This window comes from Onychostruthus taczanowskii, unplaced genomic scaffold (genome assembly GCF_017590055.1).
Source record: "Onychostruthus taczanowskii isolate IOZ18803 unplaced genomic scaffold, ASM1759005v1 scaffold17, whole genome shotgun sequence".
In the NCBI taxonomy this organism is placed as follows: Eukaryota; Metazoa; Chordata; class Aves; order Passeriformes; family Passeridae; genus Onychostruthus; species Onychostruthus taczanowskii.
In genome coordinates, this window is record NW_024498906.1 from 5,415,412 (window position 1) to 5,436,713 (window position 21,302).

The 21,302-nt window shown below is 37.8% G+C and overlaps 1 protein-coding gene across 1 annotated transcript in view; it reads left to right on the forward strand.

Moving 5' to 3' along the window:
- IL1RAPL1 (interleukin 1 receptor accessory protein like 1) overlaps positions 1-21,302 on the forward strand; it is a 583,023-nt gene that overhangs the window by 540,959 nt on the left and 20,762 nt on the right. The window contains exons 6-7 of the mRNA XM_041399893.1: positions 16,176-16,308; positions 18,298-18,443. Of these exons, the coding sequence (XP_041255827.1) occupies positions 16,176-16,308; positions 18,298-18,443 (279 nt within the window). The remainder of the gene's footprint in view (positions 1-16,175; positions 16,309-18,297; positions 18,444-21,302) is intronic.

Sequence of the window (21,302 nt, forward strand, 5' to 3'; positions counted from 1 at the left end):
GAGACACACCAGTTTTATAGCATGGAAGTCAGAGTGATTTTAATTAGAGGTTAACAGGACAAGTGTTTGTCCTAACTTTGAGATTAATGTTTCCAGTCCTTCACATCATCATCTTCCAGCAAATATTGTCTCTAACCAATAAAACCCCATCAGATTATAGTGTTAGGGCCCAAATTTATCACTATTACAATTCCACTCACAAGAGTAATTATGCTTACAGGTTGTATTTTAAAAGATGTATAATACCTGAGGCATTAAGTAGCACATGAACATCCATGTAAGAACATATACTATTTCTATATCATATTTTTTCATCTAAATTGTAGGTTAATGACATGCAATATCAATACAAGACAGAGCAATGACCAGCACCCATTTTTATTCCACATATATTTCCTTCCCAAATACAATGAATTACCTTGCAAAATGTTTTCTCTGATTTGGATTTTTACTACTTTTGCTTTTTTTCATTTTACCTCTGCCTTTCTGGTACAAAAGCATCCCAAAAGCACAATGTTTACCGCAAGTCAGTAGTGAAAAGAAAAAAAGTAAGATGATACCTGGTATGTTTTAACTTAAACTGCAAAGATATTCCTACCAGAAGCAGGAAGACTTCTAGAAAAATAATTACATTTTTGGTGTGTAATGAGCATGGGAGAGATTATTCTCTTTCCCCATGGAGGTTATGATGCAACACCCCCAGCCTATAAACAGTTATGTAAATGCTTAATTTGAAGCATATGAGTCATCTCAGAGCTTACAGAGTGTTAAGCAGTTTCCTCATTGTAGAAGTGTAGCCTAGACAAGAGTGATAGCAAGGGTGCTTTGCTAAGGTTTCACTATCAATTTGTTTAGAGCCCTTTCCAGTGCCTAGCCATTCTGATTTTATTTATTCTTTTCCTAATAAGTTGAAAGTAATATTGCCCTACAGATTGTACTGAATTTAACTTGACACCCTTTATGTAAATGCATTAATAAATATTCTCCTTTCTTCACACTTCTTCAAGTAGCCTGCCAAAAACAAATGACCTCTTTGAGGAACAGATGAAGAAATAGTGAAAGAAAAAATGAGCAATCACAAATGTAACTAGCAGTGCTTGTTATCACAGTGACATTTACTGGCCTCCACCAGAAGGAGTTCCATTGCAATTTAAATCCAATTTGCACAGAAGAAACAGTGTTCATAGACCTACAGTAAGCAAGGCATGCTACACTTGCAACACCAATGGGGTCTAGAATAAATAAGCTCTGGTACAGAAGCAGTGCAGATGATACAAGACAGCATTTTACTGCTGTATTTCTTTCAGGATTTCAGCTTTTATTTTCTGAATATCGGTTTACTGTGGGGCATACTCAGGCCTACCATTCATTCAGCTGATCCTGGGGGTCTCTGTTGTGGAATTTCATCGACTTGCTGCCCTTGTAGTTGAATGAAACTAAACAGAGGATTAGAGGACAAATTTCTCTGAGCCCTGGTGGCAGGTAAATTGGAACAGCAAGTGACAGCAAGTATCCCAAAGTCCTACAGGACATGTAGTAGAGCTGAAACTACACCTAAATGTCAAGGTCAGTAATTTTTGGGAAAAGATCATCTCAGACAGAACAAATGGGCTTCACAGCATTTTGGTAAATCAAACATCTTAGATTCATGGCAAGTCAGGAAAGATCACCAAGATTACAAAGCCCCGGTCTTGAATATTGATAGTTGTGAGAGATGTTTGCTACCTGACCAATAGATCTGGAAGTCTGAATTTCCTGTGGGCTACAGCTGTCACTTTGGAAGATGCCTTCCTGTCCAACATGACCAGTGTGCCAGTGGTCTTGGTGCATCCTGGGTCTTGAGGTGGTCAACAGGAAGGCAATCTACAAGCCACAGCTATGAGAAGCTCAAGCTGGAGTTTCAACGACTGTGTTTCCAGGCAGAAAGAGAAATAAGACTTTCCAAGATCATTGATATGAATGATCTTGGAAAGTCTTATTTCTAGCAGGAAAACCTTGGGATCCCTAGCCCCAAGTAATTTACTTTCCTTAAAAGAATTTTAAAACTCTGGGAAAATCGGTAGTTAAGGTCCAACTGGGTTGCCAAACTTCTTCCTGCATCACTTAAATTCATATTCTGCAAGTCCTGGGAGAGATCCCAGAATCTTGTTTAGCAGGCGAGCCTTGCTTTTGTGACTGTCCTGGTCTAACAGCTCTTAGGTACTGATCTATTCAAATTAAATAAACTAGCAGACAGGAAAAAAAAATCAATAAAATAAAATGGCAAATCTTTTTTATCAGAAATCCTGTTTCCTGGAAATCTCAGCTTTTCATAACACTGTATAAGCCACAGAAAATTAATTCTGTTGAACCCAGTGTGTCCACTCTATGAATTATTCATTTGTGAGCACTTGATAAATAAAACTGTAAAAAAATCCCATCAAAGATTATTTTATTCCTGTCTAATTTGCCTTTGTAATTTTAAATATTCTGTTGGAGCTTTTCATGTTCTCACTTAGGGAAATGGTGAGCTAGTAGTTCTGCATTTTTTGTCTTTCTTAGTGAAAATTTGTGAGTTTTCAGTTCTTTACATAAACAAGAACTCATCTACAATATCTCCTATGGCACCAAGATAAGTTTTTATTCTTAAAAGTGACATTTGAGTAACTAATAGCTTTTTAACAGAAATACCTCTACAATGAACATAGAAAGCAGAGGGGTTTTTTTCCTTGTAAATCTTCATTTATGAAGAAAATGTCATGTCAACCTTTTTCTTCTGCCTTTTCGACAAATGCTCTTTTCAAACTTAAATTTTATATTCATTCTAATATGTAACATGTGCTAATCATACTAGGAATGATTCATTTTATTCAGAATGGCAAACTGCTGCTCTTAACTAGTTCTTATTAGTAATGCCATTCCTAAAGTCACAGCAGAAGAATCTTTCTCAAGGATGAAGCAAAGTGGCTGCTCTCAGCCAGTTCTCCTACACTGCAGTGTCTTATTTTGCTGGCTTTGTTAACTTTTATGATCACACCTCAAAGTAATTTCATAATATTTAAGGATCTCTTATGTTAGAGATCTGGCAAGTTCCGACTTCCTCACTTTATGTGTGAAGACAGAGGTGTAAGGTGAATTTGCATGTTACAGGGTTCAGGCTGCCTCTTGCCTGTCCTGGGTGCTGGAGATCAAGGCCTGGAGTTGTCTCCGGGCAGGGAGGTGCTGGAGATTACAGGACACCCTTAGGATGGGCAGGAGGGATGGGAGAGACAGGTTGGCTGTGGGAACAGGACAACAGGAGTGTTGAGGGCTTTTGTTTTGAGGAGAAACAGAAATATCCTCCTCTTTCAGCTCAGCCTTTTTTGGAACCTGGTTTTGGGCTATTTCATTGTCACTGGCTAGGTGCCAGTAGCCCACCTCTAAGGTACCTTATTCCAACCATCCAGATTTCCTTGTACATACCCCTGAAGAGGTCAGGTCTTAAGCAATCCTTTTCCTGCATCTCAGCTACTCCTTCCACACAATACTGACCTAAACATTCAAGATGGAAATAGCTTTTAGAAGAATTCCTTATTGCAGTATAAAGGGGGAAAAATGAGCAGGACATTGAAAAATTATTGCTGTTCCTATTGAATTAGCTTTTTCTTCACACTCATCAGGACAGGTATTTGTTTTAGAGACTGGCTGAAATGAAATAGAAAAGATACAGGACCAAACACTCTTTGTCATCCTGTTACCTGCCTTTGACACCAAGGAACTGCTGCCTGCCATCTCAGTCTTCGAAAAAAAATCCTCACTTCATCTTTAACTGACAGCCTAGAACAGGAGCAATTTTGCCTCTTTTCACTTTCCCTTTTATTATTCTCCTCTGGTTTTTTTTATGCTTCTTAAATGTACTCATTATTTATCAGTTGAACATTAGCATCTCACACTACAAAATGTTTTAGGACCCGAATTTATGTAAAGAATAATTTAGCATACTTGCTATCCAAAATTGAGTGCATTTAAAAAAAAAATCCTTAACAGTTCCCTCTAAACTTTTGTTTTTGCTATCTTTGATTATACTGAGACACGGAGAAAATAAATGATAACAAGTTGGATGCAAAGCACTCAATTGGATAAAATCACTTAGCTTCTTCTTATACCAATAAATTTACATTTTTTAAATTCTCATATAAATGCATGCTTTCTTTAAAAAGCACATTGCTGAACTTCCATCAGAAAGCCTATTTTTTTCTTTTTCTTTTTGTATTCCAGTGCTAATGAAGCTTATTTCTGGTGCTATTTTATATGCACATCCAGTTAGAACAAACAGACTAACTGCTTACAAAGGACAGATATACGACCTTGCTTTCTATTATTTGGATTGCTGTAGTTAAATTCTGTCAAAATTTTCATCATAAAACTTGGATTGCTTTCAGGGACTGTGACACTCATACCTAGATATTTGCCTCTCATGCTATTGAATGGTACAGGTACAGGATGCTGGGGTAGTAGATCTTTGCTCGAATTCAGTATGGATAACTGTTTTCTTTCCCACTTCTTGTGTTTGTAGATCAATGATCCTAAATTGCCATTACAGTGTTTTAATGTGGGGTTTTTCGCCTCACTATTCTCACCTCAGATGATCCATATGACTTGCTTAAAGTATGGATTTAAACTCCATTGAGAATGCACACTATACATATACAGGCAACTTGCTGGATATGTGACCTGCAATACTTAATACTTAAAGCCATCCATTTTGGACTGTTTTATAAATAATACTCATTTTCATGTCTCCATTTATGACACATTTTTAAAGGGATGGATGTCATTTAGATGTCAAAAGACTGAAAGCAAACACTGTACTAAGCACTTTCTAAAAATCCATCAATGTTTTACTATCCAGTAGTTTGTAACAACACTTGCAAATAATTGCATTGATAAAAATCAAAGCCTGTAGCTGCAATGATATTCTTTATAGTTGGTGATGGGCTATGTAGTGCAAGGGTTAACACACCCTCTTCTTCTTCCCCAGACTTAGACTAGATTTCTAGCTCCGAGCCACAAGTGCAAATGGGTTTTGCAGAGTTACTCTGGTCCCCTGTGGAGAGGTGTCCCCATTAAAAAACCATCATGCAGCTTGGGGTGACTGGCAGCCTCAGCTCTGGAGGGACAGGGGACTGGGTGATTGGTGGCACACAAATTTCTGCAGAGACCTGTACTGGTACAGACACCAGCCCGCCACCTCTCTCCTTGGATGTTTTGTATCATAAATATTGCATCATGAATATTTGTCTCTGTTCCTGTAACCAGCAGCTGTCGTACCTCATATTTCTATTGTCACTCAAACCCTGCTTTCAGTCCTTGCTTTGAGACGTCCAGAAACTGTTAAAAGCACAAACAGCATTGTAGACAGAGTTCTGTATTCCCAGAGCTTGAATGGAACAAGGTGAATTTTTCCCTCATTTTCCTCTACTTTTTAGAAATGCCATAACTCCAAAGCCTCTCAGAACACATAAAAATATAAAAAGAAAAACAAAACAAAAACAAACAAAAAACCAAAAAAAAATCACCCAAACACAACCAAAAAAAAAAAAAACCACACAAAACCCCAAAACAAACAAACAGATAAAAATTTAAAAAGGAAAAACAAAACAAAAACAAAACAAAACAAAACAAAACACACCAGAAAACACAACAAGGAGAAATTGCAGCATTGGTGGACATGCAGCATGAGGAGGGTGGGTTGTGTATATTGTTGAGGAAATTCACAATTGTATAAATAAAGAGGATTAATATCCTGCTTGCTGACTCAAGCTTCAGACACTGGAGCCCTAAACCTTTCAGAAGTTTTTCTGGCAGGACCTGTGCTGTGCAACCATGCAAATTACAACTAAAGGAGAATGAAAATGGGGAAACTCTCCCCCTCTGTCCTGAGAGATACAGGAATAGCTACTCTTTGCAGAGGGCAATGAAGTTCACTGGTCTTCACTCACATCAAAACCAGAGTGAGATAAGGGGTTGGGAGCAGTGGCAGGCTCTGCCGTAGAAGAGAATTTTTCATACAGAGTGAGGACCGGAGGGTAGAGCTGTATGGCCCAGGAATGTATGCCACGAATCCTTCCTTTGGCCAGACACATAATTGTCAGTATGGGAATTCTTCTTGTAACTCAGATCCTCTGCTCCACAGGTCAGAAAGCAGGGTACAGCATCAAGAATTCACGCTTGCTCCCATTTATAAACTTCTTTCCTTTAAAGTCAGGTAGCACATATGCAGTGCTAGCCAGATTTTTTTATTCCATGGTGGTATTTGTGCACCTGCCTTCACCAAGCATTTGTCTATCTATCTGCAATTTATTGAGGTATAATCAAAAATTGCCTGGGTGCCTTTCATGTGGAAAGGAAGCCAATCAATAGCAGTGGATTATTCCAGCACATGTGTGGTCTAAGAGTACATCACATTTGTCACTGAGAAGGAAATGAGTTTCTCCATCTGCATCTTTGTGAACCACAGGGTTTTGTTCTAATGGATTTTGTTTCAGTGTTTTCTTAGGAAAGAACTTATTAACTAAAGGTTAATTTCTTAACACATGTAAGAGAAATAGAAAGACTACATAATGCAATGACTAGTGTGTAAAAGAAGAAAGCCTGAGGAACAAAGGAAGGAACTAAAGAAACTTAAGTTTCCTTAGGAACTAAGAAAAGCCTTAGTGCTCTTAGGAACACCATGCATTTCCATTTTTATGCAATAGAAACACTTAGTGTGCTAGGATTTTAAAATTATATGAACAGACATTAGTCCATATGATATTCAATTAAATGGCAAATTGTTTCTAAGGTTATGCTAAGAATTAGTATTTTCTCTGTCCATTACACATTCTTGATTTAAAGCAGAAGCACATTTAAACTATATATATATGCATATCTCACTCTTTTTCATTCTTTTCTTCAAGTAGAAAAACCCAGTATGAATAAATGTAAAATCCCTTTCTACCATCAGAGGCTTCACTGCAGTAAACTGAAAGTTGGTGCTGATTTTATTTATCTGTTTTATTAGTAATCAGTAGGTTCATTTCATCAGGGCTCCAATTTTCAGTGGTTCTTAATGGCTTTCCTGGTGAAAATTTGAACAGACTGGTGGCGTCACATATTTTAGAACCAAATTGAAGCATTTTGATTTACATAATAGATGTGGTTTGTTTCAATTATATTTATCCTGCTGTGCCACATTGCTTCATGGGAGCAGTAGTTTTCCCCATTCAAATGTTTGCCAAACTAGTCTAGGTCTTTTCCAAATGACATTTTCTGTCATATGATTTGATCTGACAGAACAGATTAATTCATTAAAATCTTAGAACTGGTGATGTTCACAGTGTGTGCTGAAGAGAATGATCACCAGAGGAAGACAGAGTGTTTAATTACTTATTTGTAAGCTGGAGTCCCAGTTTCCTTAATAATAACCCGGGTGTAGGTGACACTGTGCACATTACTTTCAAAGGCTCTAATTCTGTTGGGTTATTTCATATCTTCAATAGCTCATATCTACAGCACTTTTTCAGAATACCTCCTTACCCAAATAATTCTGTGCAGCCTACTCAGTCCTACTCAGTGGTAGACTTGCTTATGAAGAAAGAGCAAAGAGAGGAAAAGAATAGTCAGGCTGACCAATGGAAAATAAACCCACAGTTTATTATTTAGTATATATGCATGACTCCAAAGTTGAGAATTCAATGTATGCACTCAAATTACCTAATGATTATACAAACACTGCAGTCCCTCTCTCCAAAGCAGTTAAAGAGCAGCTATTATACGACATTCCAGTAAAACATATTTTCTAATGCTGTTCATTAAGTTCTGTGTCCAAAGACATCAACAGGATTCAGTTAGGAGTTGAAAGACCCACAAGAAGTTGAATTTGTATTTAACCTGAATTGATAAGGCTCTTCCTTAAGATTGTTGACATTTACATTTAAGAGTGATCTGACATTAAGTTGCCTGCAAATTTTGGGAAAATAAATATGTCATTTATCACTATCTAGAATCCAGAACATCATCTGCTATTCTTTGTACAGAACATATTGTGCAGTGCACCTGAGAGGGAGGCTGGGAGAAGGTACTGCTTGTGATGATTTATGAGCAGAGTTTTTTGACATGGACTAGCACCCACCAGAGGCCTAAGCAAACCCGCTAAAGTTTGTTCAGAAAGAAGAGGAAAACAGTATTTATAAAAAAAACCTCCACAGCAAGACATTTGAACACTCTTATCCGCTGGAACAACACTGCTCAGGTAAAAAAAAAAAAAAAAAAAAAAAAAAGGCAATTGTATCTACAGTTTTCACAAGCAAAATAAAGCAGAAAGGGAGCTGTGCTGTTGTGTGTTATTCCAGCAGTTCCTCAGCAAAACAAGTCTGGCAGCAGCTGTGCTCTGAACACGCATACTGAAGTCCCTCTTTGAGCCTGCTGCTGCTTTAGCTCTGGATTCTGTTTGGATGGAGAAATATGTACTGAGAGCTGTAATGGCTTGAAACTGTCCTTCCTAACTAGTAGAGAACTTATTGTAGCTTTGTAGTTTCTTGAGGCCCAGAACTGCAGGAGCTTATAGGTCCTATTGCATTTCTTACCACAAATATTCTTTACCAGAGGGACATAAATAAAAACAAACAAAAATGTCAATGTATTTATTTTTAATCTCCAAAATATGAAGGCCTTAAGCAAGAAACCTCTTCAGTAGCTTTTGTAGGAGTTCTCCAAAATATGACTTAGAGCAGGACTTCACAAAGCTGAAGATAAAAGGACTTTCTGGAGGTCAGTGACTGCTGAGGGGCAGTGGCAGCCCCAGGTGTGGGACCTGGGGACTCTCTTCAGGTACAGGAAGAGACCTGACAGTCCCTTATGGGAGTCCTTTTGGACTCCTCTGTGCAATGGGAACTTTGGGTTCTCAGCACAAAGGTCAGGTTTTTTACCATGTAACATCATTAAAATAAAAATACCACAACATCCTAATGAAAGGCAGTGTGGTTTAAAGAGAATCCAGAAACAAAACACTGAACAATATTAAGCTGTGCATGGTATGAACAGATTTAAAGCTCCCAAGACACAAGTCTGTAAGTGGTAACAAACGTGTGAAGTTTGACATTTAGAGCTACCTCTTCCTTTTTTCTTTTTTTTTCAATTAGAGATATTTTGTTACCTAGGATATTTTCTTGTGACTTATGTCTAAAAACAGCTAAGCTTTTAAAAAACAAATTATCTTTAGATCTCACAGAGAGCGCAGTAAAAACACGTTTATAAATGCATTTTCTAAAAAAAACCCCAAACTTCTGGAGTAAAAGTTAAGTCAAGCTTGTAAAATAATTGCAGTGGCCTTCCTTTTCTTTAGCAATACTTACTTTATGCCTGTGGTAGTTGTCTTCCACTCCAGTCTCTACTTCTGAAGAGGAAGGAGTGAAAAATACTTGCTGCACAGCTAATTTATCAGCCTGACATTACCATCTATCAAGAGGAGAGGCCCGCTGTTAGGAAAATCAAAATTATTGGTTCAGGGGTTTTGTTACCTCTTGTGAAATGAGGGCAAGTGTGACAATCTACACACCTGAGAGATGTTCTGGACATGTTGAGCCACAAGTCACATACATCACTTCATTTTCTGCAGTCTGCTCTGGTGGTTGCTGTCTTCATTGACTCTCTCTGACAGTCCCACTGCTAAAGAGCCCATTCAAAGCAGAAAGGATTTCGGTTTCTTTTCCTTCACAAGCTATGAAGAAACCCACTACAAAATTTTTATACTCATAGGTTAATCTTAGATATCACCATATATGTTTGCGTTTCAGCACCTTACAAAGTGTTGCAGACTCCAGTACCTCAGGGCTGATCAGCAGGAACCTGCAGACATCTCCTTCAAGGGTCCTGCTGCTGAGCTGTAATTCAGCAGATGGAAACCCTGGAAGGCAAAGGGCTTTTCATGTGGTAATGGGTAACTGTGAACAGGTGAATGACTTCAGCTCTATGGTGAACCAGGACTATCTCCTTAGGAAAAAAAAAAACAACAAGGAAAAATCTAATGAACAAAAAAAACCAAAACAAAACAAAAACAAAAAAACAAACAAACAAAAAAAAAAACACCAAAAAAAACCCAAAAACAACAAAACAGAAATTGAAGGGATTTGTTTAACCTCTGTCCTAAACAGTGATATTTACAAATTCTGTCAAAAACTACAATCTCCAGTCTTGTTGAGAACCTTCTGCTGATGTTTTTATATTGTGGAGGAATGTAGTGTGTAGTCTACATTTACACCATTGTGGCCTGAAGGACATATTCAAAATGTGATTTAGATTCCAATGCAATCAAAATTCAACTCTGCAGCACAGCAAAATGTGGACAGGCCTATTAATGAAGAAATATAACTGTGTAATCACATTCAGCACTTCATATGATGCTTGCATGATTACACTTAGTGAATGATTATGTCCAGCCTTCTCAAACGTATATATACTGAATTCAAAGTAGATGGCATTTGCACATTGTATCTTCACAATTGTATGGAGGCAAGACCTGATGACTTGCCAAAAACATGAAAAAACTAATACTCAGTGATGGGATTAGAATTTTGTAATTCCCAGGTTACAGCTGTGTTTCAGAAAATAATACTTGGTTTTGCTTTGTTTGTTTTGGTTGTTTGGTTGTTTGTTTATTTTTTCCTCACTCACTATGTGAAACATGCAGCAGGACATTTACATGATGTTAAGGGAGTACAAGGTATCAAGATGCAAGAATGTGTATGGAAACTGGAAGGCAGATAGCAGAAGGTGGTGCTTTGGGCATGCAAGGAAGGAATCCAGAGGAATCTCTGCTGTTCACCCTCTTCTAAGAGGATCCTTACAGATCAAGGGTAGATGATCATATGATCAAGTCACACAGCTGAAAACTATATGGTACCTTATATTTTTCTTTGGTTTTTTTTTTTTTTTCTTAATCCCATTTTCATGAAGGCTTTCAAATACTGTTGAATTGTTTTAGGACACAAGACTTCTCTAAAAATGAGAGCAGCTTCTACTTACCTACCCGCTGGCCTTGTAAGATGACATTGGCAAAAAAAGTGGGTCATTGACTTGTTTCTGTCAGTGCTGATCTGTCACACCTAGGAAGTTACCAGCTTTCACAGCCCTCTACTTGGAAGACTGATATTTTGGCAATATTTTTTTCTCAAATGTGAATGGAAAGAATAGTATTCAATTCTTGTGTGTGAGATTTTGATTGCGTCTGTCTTGACCTTTTATAATTTCATTTTGAGATGTAACAATACAAATAAATGGCATACTTGTAAGCATGTAGGTATTGCCTAGGTATTTCCTGTACATAAGTTGTATAAATTGCTTACATTGTACAGTGAAAGAAAGTCCCATTTAGTGCACAATTCAGTGCACTAAACATTTTCAGTCTTTTGGCCCTCAATATTACTAGATGTTGAACATGGCTCACAAACGCTTCCATAATATGTCTTTGAGAGATCTTCTAAAAAGAGGTTGCAGAGCATTTTTTATTATTACAGTTGCTGCCAACAAAAAAAGGTTGCCCTTTGCTGAAGAGTCAGTCAAACCAAAGGTGAGGAAGGTGCTCTTGTGCTCTACGGTAACTTGTACGAGTACACTGTGAGTGGAATGTCAACTGACCACACAAGATGGCATTTCAGCAATCACAAAGCATTCACTATTTTCTAATTACAGCCAGCACGTTCTTAGCAGACTGATGTTTTTAATGAGAAGTTATTCACTAGGAATTTCCTTTTATTTTTTTTTAATAATGTTTGGAAGTTAGACAGTGCCCTCTTCTGGGCATAGGCTCCCCTAGCAGTAGTTTGCAAAGCGCCCCAAATGTTGACAATTCGTGAAAATGAACACAAAATCTGTATTGTTCTCCTCGAGATATTTGCTGGTTTCAAGGAAGAACACTTTGTAGTGGTGTCTTATTGCATTCTGCTCTACTTGGAAGCGTACTGTGCAACAAAAACGGGTCTGAGTTTGGATGGCAAAGAGCTTTTTACTAATTAAATTTGAACCCAGTTGGCTTGAGCTGAGTGTGACTTCCTCACAGGGAGCAGCAGGAGCACGTAGTGCTACACATTCCAGTTTTTACAAAAAACAAACTTAATACTGTAAAAGCATATTCATCAGAAAAAAATGTGATGAAGAAAAATGCAGATGAATTTGCTTCTTATGTGTTCTCTTGGATGTCTTTGTTGCATTATTTCACAGTTTAAAAAGTTATAATTATACTGAGAAGTAAAAAGTGTTGTTTTTCTCTTTGCGCTGTCTTTAAGTTGTTTTGATTTTTCTGTTTGTTGTTTTGAGGGGATGGCAATAAAAATAGCAACACTGTAAGTTTCACTTAATAATTCCATTCTGATGCCTTTGGATTTTTCCAGGGTCTATTAAAAAATACAAAGCAAAACAAAAAAAAAAAAACAAAAAAAAAAAAAAAAAAAAAAAAAAAAAAAAAAAAAAAAAACAAAAACAAAAAAAAAAAAAAAAAAAAAAAAACCCTACAACACACATACCCAAAACAAAACAAAGCAGTTTACCCAGGATGTAATTTGAATTTACATCCTACAGCAAAGAGGACAGAAAGAGATTAATTTCCCTAGTAATTTAATTGAAAATATTTAGTAAATTTAAAACATTTAATTATAATCCTTCAAAAACAGACTGTAAAATATAGCAATCCAGCATTTACAGAAAAATTTAGGCTGATGGCATAGAAAGCATTCTATATCCTTTCATGAAACTTGTATGACTTTCAGATCTCTCCTCCAGTTTTTCTCAGTACAGAAAACACATAGAGAGAAACATTTAGAAACATTTGCCTAAGGTTAACTCTGAGGGATTTCTATTAATTGACTGACAGGTTGTTTATACCTTAGCTGAAAGATGAAGCAAAGCAGCTCTTGTATTTATTATATGTTTCATGTTTTCTACAAATCTGCAGACTTTTAAAAGCAGATTGTCCATGCAGAGCAGCTGCCTGGTCCCACATTAGAGATTGTCACTCTGCTCACTTCAAAGCTGAACTTCCAGGGACAAAGGCAGCCCCTCCTACAGCACCAGCCCCTCCTACAGCACTCACACTCTCACTCTCATGATGGCAGCTCTGGAGTAGAGATCAAGATGTGCTCCCAAAACACTCTGTCCATTCTTAACATGGCCCTGCAGGCAGGTTTTATTTCCATGTGCCTGCAGCTGGAAGCCTCTTTGCTTCACCAAGGGAGCTCTGTGCCCTCTGCACAGAGCTGTGAGCCTTGCAGAAACAGAGCCCCTTATTAATGGTCACGGTTGGTCATTAGCTGGTCACTGAATCTTCCTTGATGGCCAGCTAATGTACATCCCACTGGCTTATTGTGAAGATTGGTCAAGATGGACAGTACAGGTAATTTATAGCTGAAGCCCCAGCATGCTAATGGCTTTCCCTGAGTAACTGCAATCAACACAGTACTACTGAGTGGCATTACATCCTTCCTAATTTATTTCTCACTTGCAATTATTTCATGTTAAATGGAGACTTCAGATTTTATACGTAAAGATATTTTTGCATCTTTTATTTAGGGGGAAAACTTCTTTCAGAATTTAATAAAGAAAACAACCTTAATCTTAAAACTCTCTGGTTTTGATAAGTTTTGCCCTTATCAGAAAATGTTTATTTTTTAAAAATAAATCTATGCTCATAAAATTCAACTATAAAAGGCTCAGAAGCCCAGCCAGAGCAAAAATCATCTCTCAGGGGAACCTGTTAGCTGCAGGAGCCTGGAGAGCGTTGATGGCTCAGCACCTGTGGTGTCTAAACTCTGTGAATCGTGGATAAATTGGCCAGAAGTTACAGTCTCTCTAGCTGTGATCTTGCCAGCTCTTAAAAGCTATAAAGTTTCAAGCAAGCCTTGTCTTGGTAGGAAAGCCCTGGAAAAAGCCCAAGAAGTGGCAGTGATGCATTAGGTAGCCCTCTAAGTCTGGTGGATAATGCCATAGGGGTTGTCCAATTATCACAGAAGCTTGCTTTGGCTTTACATGTGCAGGTACCTTCTTCCCTTTCAAGACTGCACAGATTCCACTGTGGCCAAGACATTCATAATCCTTTAAGGTTTTATATTTTCATTTTCACAAGTTCGAGCATCATAATTATGATGCAAAACCAAAACAAAAACAAATCCCAAAACCAAAACCAAACAACCCCACCCACCCCCCACCCTCCACTTGGTATATATCTGCAATGCAACTGCTATAAGAAACCAGGTTTGCATGGCAAGGAACCAAGAAATTGATCATGTTCCACTACAGGTTTTCGTGCACTTGGCCCACATTAAGTGATGTCCCCATGCCCATCTCATTCCCTTCAAATGGCTTCAAGATTGAAAAAATCTTTCCCCCAGTGATTCCAAATTGCACTTCTTGAGCCATGAAGAGATTGAGAAATTGATTTTCCTGGGAGGTGTCCTGACCATTGCTCCCTGGGGTGTGAAAACAGGACCTATGCTTGTCTTTAAAAAGAGAGGTTTTGCCCTCTTACTGAAGGTACTCATATTTGTCAACTTTGCTCTACAATATGTGAGATTATTAAAACTTCTCATTATTCAGAAATTCTATTTCATACTTTTTGATTATGAAAGAGACCCTTCTCTCCATCCTAGTTTCAAGTACTGGAATGCTCCTGTCTCCTTAGCAGGCATTGCTTGCAAAAGGTATGGTAGCAACCAAACCTTCCCAAAATGACTAAAAGAAAATGCGATCCTAAAGTTCCAAAACAGATGTGAAATTAGCAGAGATGGTATTTGCATTTATGTTGCATATTTGGAGCAAAAACTTTTGATTCTGTACCCCTTATGGCATGGATGTGAGAGTTCAAGCCAGTCATTTATAAGACATTTATAAGACATTTATTGTCTTATAAATGTTTATTTATTAGTAATTTATAAGACATTTATTTCATAATTATTTGTCTTCTTTTAACACAGAATCCTGCATTTGTTTTCATGCCAAAAAGTAAATATGAAATTCAAATATTAATGTTGTGTGTTTGGGAAGGACCAGGTCCTGACCCAAAACATTGTATTTTTGAGGAAGTTAATTGAACCCAGATGGGCTTATGGCATCTTGGTACAGATGAAGTAGTGCTAAAAATGCTTTTTTATTTTCTGTCCAGGAGCTGTGGTCAGTCAGCTTTAAAGTCCAAAAATTAAAAACTGAAAGTGTCAATAAAATATGAACTTGGTCTCAGCAGTAATATAAACTCCAAGGAAACATTTTCTTCAGGGAGGAAAAGACCACTCCTTAAATCCCAACACTTCCTTAAGTTACTGTGTAATTATCCCCTAAAGGAATGCACGTGGCAGTTTTGGAGAGTTGGTGCATGTTGAGACAAATCTCTTTACAGCAGCGAATGGGAGATCTTCAGCTGTGTCTGTCCTCTTGCTTTATCCAGTCTTGCCAACACACAAAAATTGTGCAAGTTGCCATTTTGATCTCTGCATGTGCTCAAGATAAAGCCCAAAGCAAAGTGGTACAAACACAATGTAAGGTTCCGCATGAAAATAAACAAAGTGAAGGCATATTAGGTTTTTAAATCCTCTTGGCAATGATTAAATAAGTAATGCTATGCATAGATATGAAATTTCTGTTCCCTGCTGCATGCTCTGCTAATGGTTCTTCCCATTCTAATGGCTTATAATGTTCTGAATTTGTTCACATGAGATTTTTTTCAAGTGCCAATACTTCAAACTTTCCTGCTGAAGTATAGCAATGAGCACACATCTTTCTACCAGCTATCTCTTGGGAATGGAACTCTGGAGGAATATACAAGCCTCTTTGCAGAAACCACTGCAAGGCTGAGCTAACACAGATGTAATTGCATTGTCTATGTTACCCAACTTTTATCTTTTTCAAAGAAAAAAAAATATTTTGTTAAGTTAGCTCCTTTTGAAAAGGCATAATCTCTTGATAGCCTTACCAAACAGAAAATGTATTGAAAAAAATTACTGCTTTTACACATAATTTAATTTCATTTTTATTGTATTTATTTTCAGAAAATGTATTTGTCAAGACAAGCAGATACTCTTGGAAACTTTCAAGAGCAGCTGGAAATTGGGGGACTCTCTGAATATTTTGGTTTTTAAAAAGCAACTGATTTTAAATTTTGAAATAAACATATTTTCTTACATTCTTTGCAACAGGTGGTTCTGCTAATCTAACCTGCAGAGCTTTCTTTGGATACAGTGGAGATGTCAGTCCTTTAATCTACTGGATGAAAGGGGAGAAGTTTATTGAAGATTTGGATGATAATCGAGTCTGGGAAAGTGACATTAGGTAAAAGAAAAAGGCTTTTTCTTTTTTTCCCTATATTTTTTTGATAGTTAATGTTATACTTTTTATCACAGACTAACCAAGGTGCATATTGGGTCTGATCTTTTTTTTTGCAACATCATCCATTTACTTTTTGACTCCACCAGTAGAAAACAGAAAAATGCCCTCCTTGGCCAAATCTGATGTTAGAGACTTGAAAAAGCAGAATAGCTACCCAAAAACAACTGTAGTGTTGACCAGCAGGAATTCACCTAGTGACTTTTTCAAAATGTGGCAATCTACAAAAATAATCACAAGGACACTTAGTAAGATGAAATAAAGAAAAATAAATATCTTCAGAAAATCAGCTCCAAAAAGTATTTTCAAACATGAAACCTTAAATAAATGGTGAAGTTTGACTTCCCTTTTGGAATGTTTTGATTTCTTCATGAAAAAAACCTGAGTTTCCTGGGATGTTATCTGGCTTGTGAGAGCCAAGCATCCTGTTATGTGGGCTGCTTATAGCTGCTGAAATACTTGTTTTGGAGAGGATCTGGCAATTCATGCCATATACTTCTACTGCTCCTAAAAGTGCTGCCTCATTTAGAAATTAGGGACAAATGTGGATTCATATTGAGAATTACATGCTTGACATAGCATACTAAATCCTATCCAATATGAAATATCTGCTTGGATCTGAAGAGATTCCTTTTTCATTTATAACTCTCTATGTGTGAATACCACTGTGTCTATGTATCACAGAAATTAAAACTCAGAAATTCAGGCACATCTTAATGTGCACGTAATGGTTTAACCTCAGCCAGCAAATAAGTTCCACACAGCCACTCACTCACTCCCCTATTATCCCCCTCAGGTGAGGAGAAGTATCAGAATAAAACTTGTGGGTTGAGATAAGAACAGTTTAATAATTGAGACAAAATAAGGGATTATAATAATAGCAATAATACTGATTATAATAGTAAACATATATTATTAATAGTAATTGCAATGAAAATGAGACATAGAGAAATAAAACCCAAGAAAAAGAAATTATGCACAATACAATCACAATTAGTAAAATCAAGTAGACAGCAGAGACTTTCAAGGTTGTCATCCCCAGATACAGGCAAAAAGGAAGTCTGTTTCACCCCAGTGTACTTCAAGTTTATTCTACAAAAGTCAAGATCAATACACTAAATGGCACGTGACAATAGGACCAGCTATATTTTGTGTTTAAAACTTTCCCAAGTCCTTCAGCCAGTGACTTAGCTATTTGATGACTGACAAAAGAGTGACGAGAAACTTGTTACAACTTCCTTGTTTTGTGGAGGGAGGAACAGAAAAGCTCATTTCCACTTCATTTGTCAGGCCTGCAATCATTTGTCATTTGCTTTCCTGAGTTTCTAAAACCACTGATGGTCTTGTTAAGAGGGAAAGAAAGTAATGGGAAGACAGGTGGAGTCTTACACAGGAAGCCTTTTATTTATAATCTCTATTAGCTAGCAGCACCTGTGTACCAGTTCTTCATACTACTTGATAAAACATTATCAAATTTTATAATGCATTCCAGAAATCATCTCCCTTACCATGGCATGAACACATTGTTCCTGAGTGGCATGTTGAAGAGCCTCAGAAAAAAGACAAATACTGTGTTTGGCCCAGACTCCTGGTGTGAGTCTAAAATCCCAGAATAACTGTTTTCAGTTTTCTCCTACCATTCCAAGACTTCATGGATCAGAGTCTCAAAGTGTGCAATGATATGTTATCCATGAGCATGTCATTCTTCTTTAAAAAGACAAAGAACTGCAGCACTCATTAACATTTACAAAGCCAAACCTCCTCATTAGAAGTGAGGAAGAAAAGGCCATGATATAATTAAATTAAGATTGCATCAAACCATAAGCAAATTTGAAGCCAGAGAGTTGTGAGTTGTAAGTAGCACTGTTATGTCAGGATTATCTAAAGCTTCACTGTGGCACAAGCAGAACAGCAGCAATTGTTGTTTTTTCTCAGGGTTCTCAAGGAACATCTTGGGGAACAGGAGGTTTCCATCTCACTGATTCTTGACTCAGTCGAAGAGGCAGACCTAGGAAATTATTCCTGCTACGTTGAGAATGGGAATGGACGCCGGCATGCCAGTATTCTTCTACACAAAAGGGGTAAATATGCAGCTTTTCTCCATGGAAGGGTAAAGTGTAGGGGTGGTCAGTTTGTACAGATTCCCTCTGATGCAAGCATGAATTTTAGCTTCCTAAGAATTAATAGTCAATGGTTATTTTTACCCAGGAATTTGTATGACTTGTAAAATGAAAGAGAAAGGATGTTGTTAATAATGGCTGCCGCTGGAAAAAATACAGTAACACCTTTTAACTAGATCTCTATAAAAAATGCTTTTAATAATTCATTAACTTTAAAATTAATGAAGGCTCAATAGAGAAAGAATAGTAGGAAACCACAGGTGATACAACTGTAATAATTTTCTATAAGAAAAAGAAATCAAATTTTAGGAAAACTAAAACCAAAAGCCTTCCACTTCTCTCAGAAATGCCACCTAAACCCCATGCCAGGGGGGTTCCTACATAGCCGGACCTGGACATTTTCCTTCCAACACTTTTGTTTAACATCAACACTTCTGAAGTGAAACATCATGACAGGGGGTTCTAAGAACCTTCCTGTTTCTCCTCACCAGCCACATCCCATGACCCCAGCCTGCGGCCACACCACAGCCATCTCCCGCCGAGGTGATTACAGGGAGATGCAGAATCTCCTGCAAGTCAAAGCTCCCAGACCCACTTTGTCCACTTTTCCTCCCAGAGGGAGCTCCACATCCCTGGGATTGACACTTCCCACCCTCATGTTGACTTCAGGAAGCAAAGAATAAGCAGGAGCAATGTCTGCATTTTGCTGACATTCCTGTGCTTTTTTTTAGATTGTTTGTAAAAGTGAGCAAACCAGGATCTTAGTGTGGTGCTGAAGTACTTGTGGCATCTCAATTGATATCAAAGCAGTGATATCTTCCCTAAATTTAGTTTTGTAGCATGCAAAGTCTGTCTAAGCCTAGAAGGAAACCATAAATCAAGATAGTGTGACCAATTTATTTAAACATATTGTTGGGTACCTCAATTACTTGAATAGAACTTTATTTGTAGCCATTTTTCTAAACTCTTGTTGTTGCTGCTTAAAAGATGCAAATGTAAATTACCAGATGTTCTGCTTAGCCTGGCATTTGTCATATTTTCTCGAATTTTTTGAAATTAACTTATTAAGTAGCTGAACTTCAACAATATACATGCTAGTGGTCATATACTCTGGTTCAGAGACATTTGAACCCAGAGCAAGAGCTTAATCCAAAAAACACTGAAATCCAATAGCTTGCTCTAAATAATTTTTAAAGCTCAAATCACTTTCAAACCAATACTTATTTGACTGACACCTGTTAAGTCACATGCTGTTGGTTAGTCCTTATTTTTTTCCACACAAGCAGTAGCTCCAAGATTGAAAATGTGTAAGTCTTCTCTGTTCTGTGACCACCAGATCTCTAATTTAACTTTGTGCATGCATGAATTTTGCAAGAATCTACTTTCCTTGCTCCCTTTCTTAGAGAACTCAGTAAGTCAAACATACCCCAGTATGTGGTCTCATGATAACATGCTTAAGAGGGAGTAATCTCAATATTTAATTGCCCTTATAAATAGTAAAAGGACAAAAATAGCAGAAAAACTCCCAAAAATATTTTTTTTTTCCTCTTTAAGTAAGGCTGAGTATGAAATAGATCTGGAAGCAAAATCTTTTGTGCCCTCAAAAGACAGAAGGTACCAGATACAAGCCTTCTACACATTTTGCATGTTGACAACTGTTTCAGTGAAATGATAAATTAAGCATGGCAGATAAAAATTTGAGCTAGTCTCTCAGGTCTCCTAGGAAGAGGAGTTTTGCACTGCTTGCTTAGTCTCCTGTATATCACCATGACAACCTTCGGTTTAGGTTTCCTTGTTTAGATCCATATTTAGCCCCTGCTAGGAATGAGTTAGCTCTTTATTAATTTCTGATTATTTGGCTGACTTAGACCAATTGGGACCTAACAATTAGGTAAATTTGCTTCCTGAACACCAAGATATTTGCAGATGTAGTAGTTTCGGCTGGTTTTCTAGCTAGTGATCCTTTTTTCCAGCAGTATAAGAGTACAAAAAATGATGAATCTGGAATGTTCACTGCATACCTGAAAAAGGAATTATAATTCTTCTTCAACTTCCTGTGTGGAACATTATCACTAAGATCAGAAGGGACAGCAAAGCAGAAAACTCTGCTGCTGAACAAAGAGAGTTCCTGGGAAAAAGGGTATTTAGGGCTAAATGCTGCAGTGGGTATTCAGGTACAAAGTTTAAGCCTTTCAAACACCCTTGCAACTCCTGCTTCGCTCAGGTCAGTAGAGTCTCTGTACACTGAAAAGTCCAGGGGGAGATTTTAGACATACCTACACTTACACAGGCCCTGAAAGCTTAAGAAATCAACAGTCTAAATCACCACAAAAAGCCTGGATTCATCTTCCTTAACATTCCCACTGGTCAGCCCGACAGGGACACACTGTCACCTCACAGAATGCCAGCCTCACAGCAGGCTCCATCAGAGGCTGGTCCTGGCCCAAACCAGAGCCTGGCACATTCGCCAGGGAGAAGGGGCTTCTGCTCTTCCCCTGACGTGGCACTGGAATGGGAAGCCAGAGCCTCTCCTTTCCTGACCTGAGCTGATTTCAGGAGGGGAGCAGAGCACAGTGCCCCTGGACTCCACCACCACTTGTGCAGGGAAGGTGAGCCCAGTTTCAGCACCCAGCACTGGGAAAAGCTGGGGGCCCTGGTACCTCCCTCTAGTGCAAACACCAGTACTCTGCATCTTGGGAGCCCAGCTCTCATTTTCTCCTCAATTCCTTCTACTTTTTGACACTGGTGGAGAAAGTTTATGATCTATGTTTTTCTGCTGCCAGCTAACCATTTTTAGAGTCCTAAATTTCCTCAGATGCT